The 13385-nt window shown below is 41.2% G+C and overlaps 1 protein-coding gene across 1 annotated transcript in view; it reads left to right on the forward strand.

The window, feature by feature from the left end:
* Positions 1-2205: 2205 nt before the first annotated feature.
* The window catches only part of ATRX (ATRX chromatin remodeler), an 88551-nt gene continuing 77371 nt past the window's right edge, over positions 2206-13385 (forward strand). The window contains exon 1 of the mRNA XM_075162707.1: positions 2206-3531. Coding sequence (XP_075018808.1) covers positions 3512-3531 — 20 coding nt within the window. The 5' untranslated portion in view covers positions 2206-3511. The remainder of the gene's footprint in view (positions 3532-13385) is intronic.

Raw genomic sequence — 13385 nt, forward strand, 5'->3', positions numbered from 1 at the left:
GCTGAGTGTACACATGCAATCATGTGATTAAGATACACATTCAGACATGAGGATAAGAAGTTGTTAAACCTTTTGGCAGGCAGTGGGATAGCCATCAGTGTCTGGGGAATATGATGAGATGATGGCTGCCTAGAGGCTTTAGGAAAAAATGTAGATGCTTTTATGGTCACAACTATTGGACATCTAACTAAATGTAGAGCAAGGCTTATTCCGAGCCTTGTTTAAAAAAGTGTAAGCATAACAGTAATTTTTTATTCCTAGTCTATATTGCTGACAAATCAAAGTAGAAGTTTTAGAAGTACTGGAGAAAGTCAATTGCTTAACTTTCTAAACGTTTGGAACATCCAAAGAAAATCGGATGCCTGAATCGCATATGCTTGTTTGGATGTGCTCCCCATGACATCAGATTATGCTAGATCGTGGCATCTTGTAGCCAAACTTTGTTGGGAGAAATGAATGATCTGTAGTGTTCCTTCATGGTTTATTAGCATGGTTTCTGATAGTGTGTTTTAAAAATCATCCAGTCTATAACAGAAAATCACTTATGCTGAAATCAGATTTTTTTAAGAAGTTAAAATTTCAAAGTGCCTTCATCTGCTATGAGAAATTAATTCTCACAAAGGATTTGGAAAAGTACTGGCACTTTGTTTCTGTATTGAACCTTGATGTTTACTGCTTTCTCGTGCTGAAAAGGTTTAATTATTAAATACAAACCACTACCCAACTGATTCCACACCATCACTTTGAACTTTATTAAGGGGAATAGAATAACAGCAAAACAAAGAACAAACCCAGGCTCTTGAGTAAGCAGTCATCTGTTTTCAGTTTTTATCATGCTTTTTCTCAGACAAATAGAGAATGAGTTTCATTGCACATAATCTATTCCATTTAAAAGCTCAGATCTTGACCATTCCTATAAAATGAATTTAAGCATAGTGTTTTATTGTTCTGGATTAATTGTGCTACTTATATCACAGATAATCTGAAAAAGATGTATATGTAGTTTGTATTTCTAGGTCAGGAGCACATAAAGTTCTTAAAATATTCTCTTGTCAATTGATAACTATACATGTCTTTCAGCCATTTTTCTTAAAAGTAGGCTAATATCTACTTAAGAAAACTAATTACTATCATTATGAAAAAAAAATCAGTGTGATGAGGCTCTACAGTGGCCCTGGGTTTGTCCTGCAAACTAAGCTCTGAATCCTCATTCTTCCAGGTATATTGGAGCAGCCAGCAGCGTCTATTAGTAGAGCGCTGGGGGAAGGGGTCCTGTGTGCTGGGGAAACTTAACTGTAGGTCTGTTAGATGTGCAGAATGTTTCTCTACAGATGCACACGATATCTGTCCATACGCAGACTTCAGTGTGCTTCTACAATCTGTTTTTGACAACCTCATGATAGTATCAGGTTTTGTTTTCTGGAGTGATTGTTGGGAGATGGAAACATTTGCATTCTTAATTTATCTTGACCTTTTCTCGTAATAGGATTTATTTTTCATGTGCAAATTTAGATATGTTATAAATTGGAGGCAATTAAATTTTTTTTTTAAAATTGTTTTCAAATACCTTCTTCCATCTCCCAAGGAAATAGTAAAAGAAAAAAAAATTATAGAGTAAAAGTAATAAATACCGCTGTGTAGTTATTCTAAATCAGTAGGATATTAGTCCATAAAGCAGACTAAATCCCTTGAAGAGCAAAAGAAATGCTTTGTGTTCTTATTTTAATCACACTACTAGAATACTAATGCAGAGCAAAGAATAGGTGATGCTTCCGGTTTAATTAATCTGTCTGGTGGCTTTTTGCAATTTTGTAATAGAATTTATAGCAGTCCTTAACATGGATTTATTTTTTTCCTTCTAAAATTTAGTTAGAAGGCAGGTGATGCTTTGGTCTTTTAAAACTGTAGCATTGACCATGAGATAGCATTTGTTAACAAAGTTGTTATTAAATCTGCTGTTTGATATTACTAAAATTCAGCAAATAGAGGATGCAGTTCTTGGGTAAACTGTTAAATTCTAATGCAAATTATGTTTAGACTGGTTTGTAGAATTTCCCTGGGATGTGTAAGCTTGTATGTGCTGAAGTGCAAAAATGCTATTTATTCTATCATCATTCCCTTTTAGAATGAAATGGATATTAAGGAGTAGTTATACTTAAGATGACAAGGCTTTCACTTATGATTTTTTTTCTTGTATTTTGCACATTGTGTTATGAAACCAACCAGGTACGTTTGGTTTTTTAGTTTCTGCAGAAAAATATATTATATTTTCAAAACTGGTTATCTTTATAGTAAATGAATAATATTTGTGTAACCTGTTTCAAATTCTGTGTGGACTGAACTGGTGGTCCGTTCTGTTTTGGTTATGTGGGGAGATGGAAGTTTACATGAAAACCCCAGCCAGTGGAGTTCGGTAGCCTTCTCATGAAAGAATGTAACTTCTTTGCCGCTGAATAGGGATGTATTCCAATCCTCTTCTTTTCATACAGATTTTAACATCTGACAGGGATGTAGAAGCTACTAGTACAAGCAGGGAAAATTATCTTGGCATACTTATGTGAAGCTGCCAACGATGCGTTTCCTTATCTAAAGAATTTTCTGTTTTAAAAAAAAAAAAGTTCTAGCAAGCTGGGCTTAAGTGAAGCTCTAGCTGGCAGCGTAACTTGGGTGCTGTTCAACAAGTTCAACCTCGATAATTCTCAATATAGCTTACGTTATTCATATCTTGCTGTCTTTTTATTCTGTACTTGGGAAACTCTCTCCTCCAAAGCTTGCTTCTGTGCTCATGTCCTGGTCCGCCTCGAGTGCGATGGCTGATCCCCAACAGAGGGCTAGGGTCATTCTGATGCTGTTATTAGAGTTTGGCTGGCATCGCAGTGTTACTCTTTGTATGGCTGTTGTATTTAAATGCCATGATTAACTTGCTGTTGTTGAATCCAGGTTGCAGAATTGCCCAAAGCCGCAGCGCATTGACGATGAGGGCTGGGGACGGGGTGAGACCCGACCCTCGCTGTCGCCGCTTGTCCCGTCTCCTGCCTCCCATGACACCCCGCAGCGGTCTGCCTGCCTGCGCGGGATGCGTGCGCGCTTGGTTCCCGCCACAACGGCCGAGGCCATCGGGGCACCCGTAGGCTGGAGCCCCCTGCTGGGCAAAGTCGTCAATACACTTTGTTTTGAAATGATGTCACGGGAGTTGGTGCGTGACGTCAGGCCCCTGCCGGTGATGTAACCCTCCCTCCAGCCAATCAGAGCAGGGAAGGTTGGGACGGTGACGTGAACGACCCTAGCAACAGGCCCCGTCGGAGCCGCCCAATTAGAAAATCGCTGGGGGCGGCAAGGAGCCAATGGGAGTCGGCGAAGGAGGAAGGCGGCAGGAGGCAGGTCTCCCTCAGCCGCCTTCCGATAAGATGGCGGCGGAGCGTGCGATGGTGGCAATAACGGCTTTGTCTCCTTTCAGCGCCTGAGCCCGGTTCCGGCCCGGCCGGCCGCACCGAGCAGCGGCAGCGGAGACATGACCGCAGAGCCCGTGAGGTACGGCCGGGAGCCCGCCCATGCCGGGCGGCGGGGGGAGCGGCGGCCGCTGCTGGCGGGCGGCCTCCGCGGCTGCACCGCCCGGCCTGGCCCGCGGCCCCGCGGCGGGGGTGGGGCGGGGACGGGCCCGGGGCGGCGGGCGCTGGCGGAGGTCGGGCGGGAGGCGGGATGGCGGCGGGAGGCCGGGTGGGCAGCGTAGGGGGAGGGCGCGGCGGCGGACGCGGCCGGGCGCAGCCGGGCGGCGGGCGCTTGTCGCGTCTGGTCTCGCCGCGGCCCGGCGCCTGACCAGCGGCGGCACGCACGCCCCTCTTCCCCGGGCACGGCGGGGTCGGGCCCGGGCCCGAGGGGCGGGTAGGGCTGCATTGGGCCGGGCTGCCCTGTCCCGTTCCGGCGGGAAGCGGCGGGAGGGCCTGGAGGGGCGGGGCCGCCATCGCCCCCCGCCGTCGGCCGCCGTGCCGCCGCCGCTGGGTGCCGCGGGGATGTGCCCTCCGTTTGTCCGCCCTCGCCCCACGTGTTTGTGCTGTAGTAAAGTCCTTCCTATCCCGCTGATCCCCCCGTAAAGGATCTGTTTTCATGCTGGTTTACAAACATCTCCCTCTACCCTTGAAGAGCTGTTTCCTGCCGTGTTAATTATTACGAACGGCTCCTGTTTTGCTGCGTAAAGTAAGCAAGCTGACAAAAAAACAAGTAAAGTCAGTGTTAAGAAAGACGCCATGTTAAACTATTAATAAATATTTGGCCTTGTGTGCTTTCAGTTTATCGGTATCTCAAGGGGTCTGTTCAACACAGTACGTCACCCACAAATATTCCACATGCCTCAGGCACTGTATAAACCATAAAGAATTGTCACTTGACCCTCACGAATGTTGCACGTATTTTCAAAATCAAACGGTGTTAAGAAAGGGAAGCATCACGCTGTCTTAAGTACTGAGCCTTGGACAAAGTTTTTTCTGTAGTCATATTTGTATATCTTCAGCTCACAGTTTTAGACTTTTTTTGGGTAGTTAGTAACTACTATTTGGTTTCAGCCAAAAGTTAAAGGGATGGTAGTTTTCCTCCTCTTGTGTATTGCTTGATTTTAACACCTTAACATTTCTGAGGAAGCAAGGTGTATGTAATCTACTTCTAACAAAAAGAGCTTTTTAAAAGATTATCACCGTTGTTGATGTTGATCACATGCTGACTATTGCAAATATACATTATTTGGTGCATGACTTCCCAATGGTTGGCGGTTTCTTCTGCATCTGTTTTCTTCCTTATTTTGTAAGATAGGGATTGTCCGTCTCTTCCCCCCTTTTTCTTTCTCACTTCTACTTTCTCCTCTCCGTGTTCTTAAAGTACTTTGACAGCTTTTGTGTTGGATCGATTATTTCGTGTGTAGACTCAAATACTAATTAAGGGGCTTTCTCCTTTTTCTTCCCCAGTCCCTGAAAATCAAGGGTAGAGTTTGATTTTTGTATAGCAAAAAGATCTGGCTTACTAATATTTATTGACTATCATGACTATTGACGGTCGTAATTAGTATTACATATTCTGAAAAATGCTCTTCCATTTGGACCACTTTGCTTTTTATTTTACTATGACTGTTGTATTTTGTTGCCTGTTTTCCCATGTTGTGCTTTGTCTTTTTTTGAACCACTTGTTCCTGGTCTACGTTATGAAGGTTTTGTACTTAACCCTTTCCATATTCTTATGTTGTCATTAGTGCAACAATTAGTGTTACTGCTAAGGGGCTGCTTTAGTTGGTGCTTCAGTGGAAGAGGATACAGAAGCTCATACATTTTCCATGCAATTTTTCAGATTACCTGCAGACAGAAAGGTAAATTGGATTATTTCAGATTATTTGTAATCTTGAAGAGCAAAAAGTATGTACAAAATAGATTTGACATTGTATGTAGTTTTTGGGTTGGATCTGTCCCACATAACAAGCAGGCCCTGTGACAAACTACTTTTAAGTAGATGGACTTTTTTTTTTTTGGTGCTCCAAACTTCTCTTCTGTTCATGTTCTCATTCAGTCTAAATGTTTTTTATAATTCTCATCCCGTATAGAGCTCATCTTGAACAGTTTGTTTTTATTCTACAAGAACAGTTCTATGCCAGCAACTAGGCATGACATTGTAAGGTACCATGGTTTCAGGGTTCTAAGCTGATGAACACATTGCGCGGGCTTTTTCTTATTTTCTATTAATTCAAGTTCTACTTAAAATCGGAGTTGGAGAGAATGAGAGGGAAAAGAAACATACACGGGCACTCGCTCGCTCTCTTTTGTTCCCATTTCCCCCAAGTCCTGTTGGCCTGTCAGCTGCCTGCATGTCTGTCACCCTGCACAGTCACCCTACACATTCATTTCATCTTCTGCTATCTGCAGTTTTGCTCGTGTAAGATGTGTACAGAAATAAAGCTAGGAGATTGTTGTTAGAATTCTTTGGAAGATATGCAAACAATAGAACTTTGATGGAAAAATCTTTTCCCAGCACTTCTGGAAGATAGACTTACAGTGTTTAAAAGGAAAGTAAGCAATCAATACTAGTCTGCTGGCTATGAAGTTTTAAACTTTTGTTGTAAGGAATGCTTTTATTTAATATTAAGAACCTAGGAATCTCCCATGTCCAGGGTGAGAAGTTTGGAATGCTGAAAAACATCATGAAAACTGCAGTAACTTACTAAGAAACTTAAAAAAAAAATGCAGCCTCTGTAAATGTATATAAAGATTTCTCTACAACTTTTGCCCAAAAACCTTGATTTATTTTTATTTTTTTTTAAAGTGGAGGAATCTTTGTCATAGTGACCTAACCTGTTCCTACCAATCAGTTCATACATTGTATAAAATAAGCACAGCAATAGAAGAAGGAGGCAAGTTTTAAATCTTACTCACTTGAACCATCTGGTAGTCAATGTAGTGATACTAGATTTTTTTTTTTAAGTTGGCAAAATAAACTTAATTTTTTTTATGATTCAGACTTTACAACTTTCAGTATGATATTTTGGTAACTTCGTCTTAACATTTTTGTTAAATTTTCTGAATTGTTCAGTCACTTGAATTTCTTTGTTCTAAGTGATATTTTAGGGTTGTTTGAGGCATGTTATTTAATGCCACAATAATCTAATTGGAAATAAGTCAATAGCAATCTTTCATATTCTCTGAAGGTACAGTGTAAGTTAGCCGTCTTTCACACAGTCATGTGGAATGGGCATGAGCAGATTCTTTGACTCTTCCCCGAAGAAGAGCAAAACTTTAGGCTGGCTGTTGTCTTCTGTGCCAGATGTGTGCTAGAGCCAATGTGTTTGCACTACTTAAATGAAATTCTCTGAGAGGAGCTTACTGCAGTAGTGACTTCATTATTTCTGTTTTAGTACAATACAGTCTCTGTTAGGGTTTGGTAAACTTTGTGTCAGGGTCTCTATAGGGTTTAAGTGAAGGTATCTTCATTTTCTATGAAATAATTTGGTGCGACAACGGGGTGTATAGTACAAATTCTGCAGTAGGATGGCCTTAACATTGTGGAAACTTGAAATTCACAGTTCTGTGATAGATGAGCACTTGCACCCTCTGCTTGAAGGGAGGAAAAGTTAGTGCATTTGGTGGATATACCTCACCAAAAGAAAGTATCAAAAATAATACTAACGTATGCTGTGTTCACCATAAAAACAAATGCCTGCAGTCTATGACAAAGTATGTTTTTAGATTGGATCGCTAGATCTGTCTTTTATAAACAGGAAAGCCTAAGGATACTGCTGAACCTCATGAAGTCACATTTCATATCACTGGAGCTCAGCTTGTGCCTGCGGGTGATTTGGTAACATGAACCAGTTCACGGATAGGTCAGTGGCAAGTTGTTCCAGTGGTGAGTCAGGAGGGGAAAGAAGAAATTGTAGAAATCCACTGGCAAATATAATGGAAGGTTTTATATTGACTTTAAAAGATGGTAGGTAGACTGCCCTGATTTACTAAAGGAGGAGTATAAAGCTTTCATAATTTGTTACAACATCTAGCCACCAGGCAGTTGTCATTCAAGATGGATGATGGATTGATTGATGTGGATGGGTTTTTTCCTTTTTTTTTTTCCCTTTAGAAAAGGAGTGAAACCTTGAAAAAATCAAGAACTTGATTACAGAGGTTGTTGACCAGTGTCAACTTTAGAGCTATTTAGGCAGTTTATTTGCAAGTCTGAAACCTGCACAGTTGCAGAAATTTCTATCTTAGTAGGTCCAACTGTAGGTCTTAATAGGTTCAAATGTAGAAGCCTTATCGGGCAAATACATTTATCATGTAAAGCAAAACGAAAAAAATCAGGCAATAAATTCAGGTCTGACAGTGGGGCAAACTGAGATGACTTTTATTTTGTAAAATAAAAAACTACGCTTCACATGGGCTACAACCCTTAAAACCTGTAGCAAACCTGATTGGGAATATCTGGGAGACTTGAAGGGACACGCTTTAATTCTTAGACAGAGTTTGTAATGAATGATGTCTCATTGAGAATCTGTGATAAACTCCAGGAAGCAGAAGGCAAATGAAGCACAAGAGAAGGCAGTTTTAGAGTTAGAGGGACATGATGCTATTGGATGTGGAGCCCTTCTTTCCCTTTAAACAAAGCATGTTTAAGCTATTCAAATACAACTTTCTGTTTTGTATGTTATTTATGCTAGTCTGAACTTCCTTTCCTGAATTAATAGTAGGTAATACCAATAGTAAGGTATTAAGTTTGCCATGATTTGTGTCTCATAAAGGTGAAAATACTGCATTTAGGTTTTCGAGTGGTTGACTTCAGTCAGTCTTTTTCAGCTTGCAAATTATTTTGCCATTGAAGCTATAGACTTCTGTGTGGCATTCAAGCCAACCTAGCAATGAGATTGTTTGTCTTAGCTTTTTTCTTCTTTCTTTCTTTTTTTTTAAGTTCCCATTAAAGAAGCAGATTAAAAACCAGAATTTTTGACTTTTTAGTGAAGCGTGGTAACTCCCAGCCAAATCCTGATATGGTTGTTTGGATACCATCTCAACAAAAAGAAATTGTGTAATCTTCCTTGCACAGAATAAAGGGTCTCTCAGTGACTTTGAATGATTGCTTTCTCATTCCCCTTGTGTGTCTGGAGGAAAATAATTCTGTTTACTTGTCTGAACCTGTTATGCTGTACTTAAGCTCCGAAGTTACTTCATCCACATCATTGAGTGTCTTCAACTGTACTAGGTATCACTTGATTAAGCCCCTGTGGATTTAAAGTCAGTTCTAAACAAAATAAAAGAGTGAATCTGTGTTAACGAAGTCTTAAGCATGGAATCTCCAAGTTTGAAGTGCTAGATGCCTGCATCTCAGTCAGAGCTTTTGTATTCAGGTATTTTCTGACTGTATCTGATTTAATAAGTTTAATGTGGTAAAATTCTGTCTAAACACAAGAGAACTTTTTTACTGTGAGAATGGTCAAACACTGGAACAGGTCAGCCAGAGAGATTGTGGAGCCTCCATCTGTGGAGGTACTCAGAACCTGACTGGGCATATTTCTGGGTGTCCTGGGTAGCTGTCTCTGCTTGTGCTTGGGGGTTGGACTATGCGATCTCCAGAGGTCTCTTCCAACCTAAGTGATTCTGTGATTCTTGGTGTCATTTACCTGACCAACTCTAATTTTGCTGCTGCGTCATAGTTCAAGCTCACATAGCATATTGCTGCTGCTGAAGTTACAGTCCCTTCCTCCTCAGCTCAGACTGTCATCACCTCTGCTTACGGAAACATTCATACCAATGAGCAGTGAGCTGGATTAGGGAAATTATCTACATTCAGGAGATAGTGGCTACTTTCAATATGGATCAGCTTCTGCGCATAGGTCAAAACAAATACTTGTGCTGAAGTGGAGGAGAAAGGAGAGAACTGAGAGTGTGGGTGGCATCAGGTGTGTGTGTTGAGGTTTTGCGTCCTTTGGCGGTAGAGCTGGTTCATGCCAACTTGACACAGATTGTTTGAATCCTGATTGTAAAGCCTCACTTGTTTTGATGTAATTGGTATATCAGTATAAATAAGTTACAAAATATTAATCTGATTTAGGCTATACAATATCATGTTGCTTTGCCCTTGGACAACCATTGTTGAGTTAAAAAACAACCACTAGGGTAGAAGTGCTCTGTTTCCCCACCTTTGTAAAAGCGTATTCTTTTACTTCTTCAACCAATACAATGGTAGGCTGATTTTATTTTCCAGTTATGTATTTTTTCTGAGATAAGTAGGCTTCTTAGAATATTGCAGGTGTGTTCACTCCTTTTCTGATTAGGGATAAGAAAATAGACAACTTCTGTTGTAGGTTTTATCATCTTTCACTCTTCCCAACAGTCTTAAGCTATTTCGTTCATGTGTGTTCAGCCACAATATTGACATGTTTTGTATGAAACGACTATGTAGGCTCTGCCCTTGTAACTGAAATCTTTGAATTGGGGTAAGTCTAACACTTTTCCTTCTCATCAGGAAAAACTTTTATGAAGATTTGCAGGTGGCAGAATACGGGCCTGATTATATCAAGGCTGAGGTAGTATGAAAGGAAATTATACATTTGGGAGGGGCGGTGGAAAGGATGCCTAGTACCAGTTTTGAAATTGTATGTTTAATTAAAATGCATCAGTTTCAGCTTTATTTACTATAAAACAGTAACTTTAAAAGATGGTCACGCTTGTAACACATTAGATATAGAAATGCTTGGGAAAAATGTGTTCTGATCGCCTTCAGAACTTTGGGTGCATCCATATTAGCATCTGAATTAAGAAGTGCATTTTTGAAAAAGGTCTCCAGATTGTCCTTGCTTATTCAGTTTTGTTGATAATGCAGGGGGGCTCAGAGTGCACAAACTAGATTCCTTTTGGGTGGAACTAAGCTGAAAGATGTGATTCAGCATTCTAAGCTCCGACTGCTAGTGCTTGTTCAGTCTGCAGAACCAGACTACACCTAGTTTGAATTACTGAAATGTATGCAGCATGGATATTGGGTCATCAGCACCAAACCTTCCTGTGTTCTAATGTAGACACAGTCAGTTCTTTCCCTCCCTTGTCCCACTGTCTTAATTAAAATACTCAGACTTTTGCTGTGGGTTGTCGGATTTCTGTCATTCACATAGGGATACAGTCTGAAGCAGAGGATGGTAGTCTACAGACCGGCAGTTTAAAAGCACATCTGGTTTTATTTTTCTTTAATTTTTTTTTTAAGGATTTTCTAATTTTGTCTGCTTAATACTTGTTGTTCTGCAGTATTTCGTTTTAACTTCAAAAGGGAAAAATGATTGGGACTTAACTTGAAGCAACTGTAAAGATGAATTTTAAAAAGTTGTGCCCTTGAATTATGTTAAAAGTTTAAACATAGAAAGATTTTAGACAAGTGTTGAACTTAAGGAAGGTGAATTCTTAAGATAGGAAAAATTTTGCAAAAGTGTATTTGTCAACATTGAGATAGATGAAAAGCTGAAACTCCTGTTTCACTGACTTTCAGGAGCCACTTGAAATTCAGATAAGGGGCACTTACTTAGATTAAAAGTTGGTAGGATCCTGTGGCAGAGTGAGAAATTCATGTGTTTAAAGAAAATACAGTTTTAAAACTATTCTTCCAGATGTTGACAATAGCTGGGACATACCCCACCTACATTTTTTTAAGTGTCTGAAGAAAGTAGATAGAAACTAAGCGCAATAACAAGGTTTTTCCAGTGCGGTTTCACAATGTAATCCAATGTGATCCGGGTTTGCTGCTGAAATGGGCAGTCCTGCTCTTTCCCCTGCCCTGGCTATGAATTTTCAGCACCTCACCTGCCATCAGAGAGAATGATCATGTGAATGTGTGGCAAGTTGGATCCAAATGAAAACTGTTCCTTAAAATTTTATTTATCCGAGGTGATTTGACTCGCTTTACAGAGGCTAACACAGGTCATGAAGTAATGTGGTGGGTTGACCCTGGCTGGATGCCAGGTGCCCACCCAGCCGCTCTATCAACTCCTCTCCTCAACTGGGCAGAGGAGAGAAAATATAATGAAAGGCTCGTGAGTCGAGATAAGGACAGGGAGATCACTCAGCAATTACCGTCACAGGCAAAACAGACTCGACTCAAGGAAACTAATTTAATTTATTGCCAATCAAATCAGAGTAGAGTAATGAGAAAGAAAAAAATAAATCTTAAAACACCTTCACCCCACCCCTACCTTCCTCCCAGGGTTTTTTTTTACTTTACTCCTGTATTCTCTACCTCCTTCCCTCCCAGCAGCTCAGGGGGACGGGGAATGGGGGTTGTGGTCAGTTCATCACACGTTGTCTCTGCCATCCCTTCGTCTTCGGGGGCAGGACTCCTCACACTCTTCCGCTGCTCCAGCACGGGCTCTGCACAGGGTCTCAGCCTCCTTTGGGCGCATCCATCTGCTCTGGCGTGGGGTCCTCCATGGGCTGCAGGTGGATACCTGCTCCACCACGGACCTCCATGGGCTGCAGGGGGACAGCCTGCCTCACCATGGTCTTCACCAGGGGCTGCAGGGGAATCTCTGCTCTGGTGCCTGGAGCACCTCTTCCCCTTCCTTGACTGACCTTGGTGTCTGCAGAGTTGTTCTTCTCACATATTATTCTCTCTTCTGGCTGCTGTTGTGCAGCACTTTTTCCCCCTTCTTAAATAGATTATCCCAGAGGCACTAACACCATCGCTGATGGGCTCAGCTTTGGCCAGCGGCAAGTCCGTCTTGGAGCCGGCTAGCATTGGCTCTATCGTACATGGGGGAGGCTTCTGGCACCTTCTCACAGAAGCCACCCCTGTAGCCCCCCTGCTACCAAAACCTTGCCATGCAAACCCAATACAGGTAAGCGCATACAAGGGGACAGCAGTCAATAGACAGGTTGAATTAAGTACGTTGTGTCTAGATTAGGACATCACTTGTCCCTTCATTTTCTTCTTATATATTCTATTGATTTGTAGAATCATTTAACCTAATACATGGTTTGCCTAATATGTACTTTTTTTATCCTAGTAAGGGCCAGGCGTTTACTGTTTAAGATTACAGCACTTGCTCTGAATTTAGGTAAGAAATGGTATTCTTATAAGATAGTTTCCCAAGGTCACAAATCAGGTTCATGGCCAAACCAATAATAGTAGGACATCTTCCCTTTCATTCCTGTTTTAATTAGGCTAAACAGTGTTGAAATAGCTCTAGACTGATGGTGAAGCCATTTGCTTAGAACATGCAAGCCTGAAAACACTAGTAAATAGTGTAGGGACTGTTGCTACATGGTGGAGGGAGACTATTTGCTTCACTTAGTGCTTTTGAGATGGTTTAAATTTTTAGGCTCCTATGTTTTTTAAAAAAATACACATAAGTTGTGATCAATTTAATAGTGAATGGGTCTATTAATATATTACAAAGAATAAGGATTTTGCAGCAGAATCTTTAAAAAAGATTATAGATAATATATTCTCAACTATAAATGCATGACATAAAATCCCTTTTGTACAAAAATAGGTAAAGCATTGCCCTAAATTTAAAACTTCTTTGTGGTGAAGTATAGTAAGTGTAATACCTTTACTTATATTTCATAGAATCATAGAATGGTTTGGGTTGGAAGGGACCTTAAAGATCATCTAGTTCCAACCCTCCTGCCCTGGGCAGGGACACCTTCCACTAGACCAGGTTGCTGAAAGCCCCGTCCAACCTGGCCTTGAACACTTCCAGGGATGTGTTCACACATCCACAACTTCTCTGGGCAACCTGTTCCAGTGCCTCACCACCCTCATAGTGAAGAATTTCTTCCTTATATCTAATCTAAATCTCTTTCAGTTTAAAGCCATTACCCCTTGTCCTATCGCTACATGCCCTTGTAAAAAGTCCCTCTCAGCTTTCTTGTAGGCCCCCT

This window comes from Calonectris borealis, chromosome 13, assembly GCF_964195595.1.
Source record: "Calonectris borealis chromosome 13, bCalBor7.hap1.2, whole genome shotgun sequence".
Classification (NCBI taxonomy): Eukaryota; Metazoa; Chordata; class Aves; order Procellariiformes; family Procellariidae; genus Calonectris; species Calonectris borealis.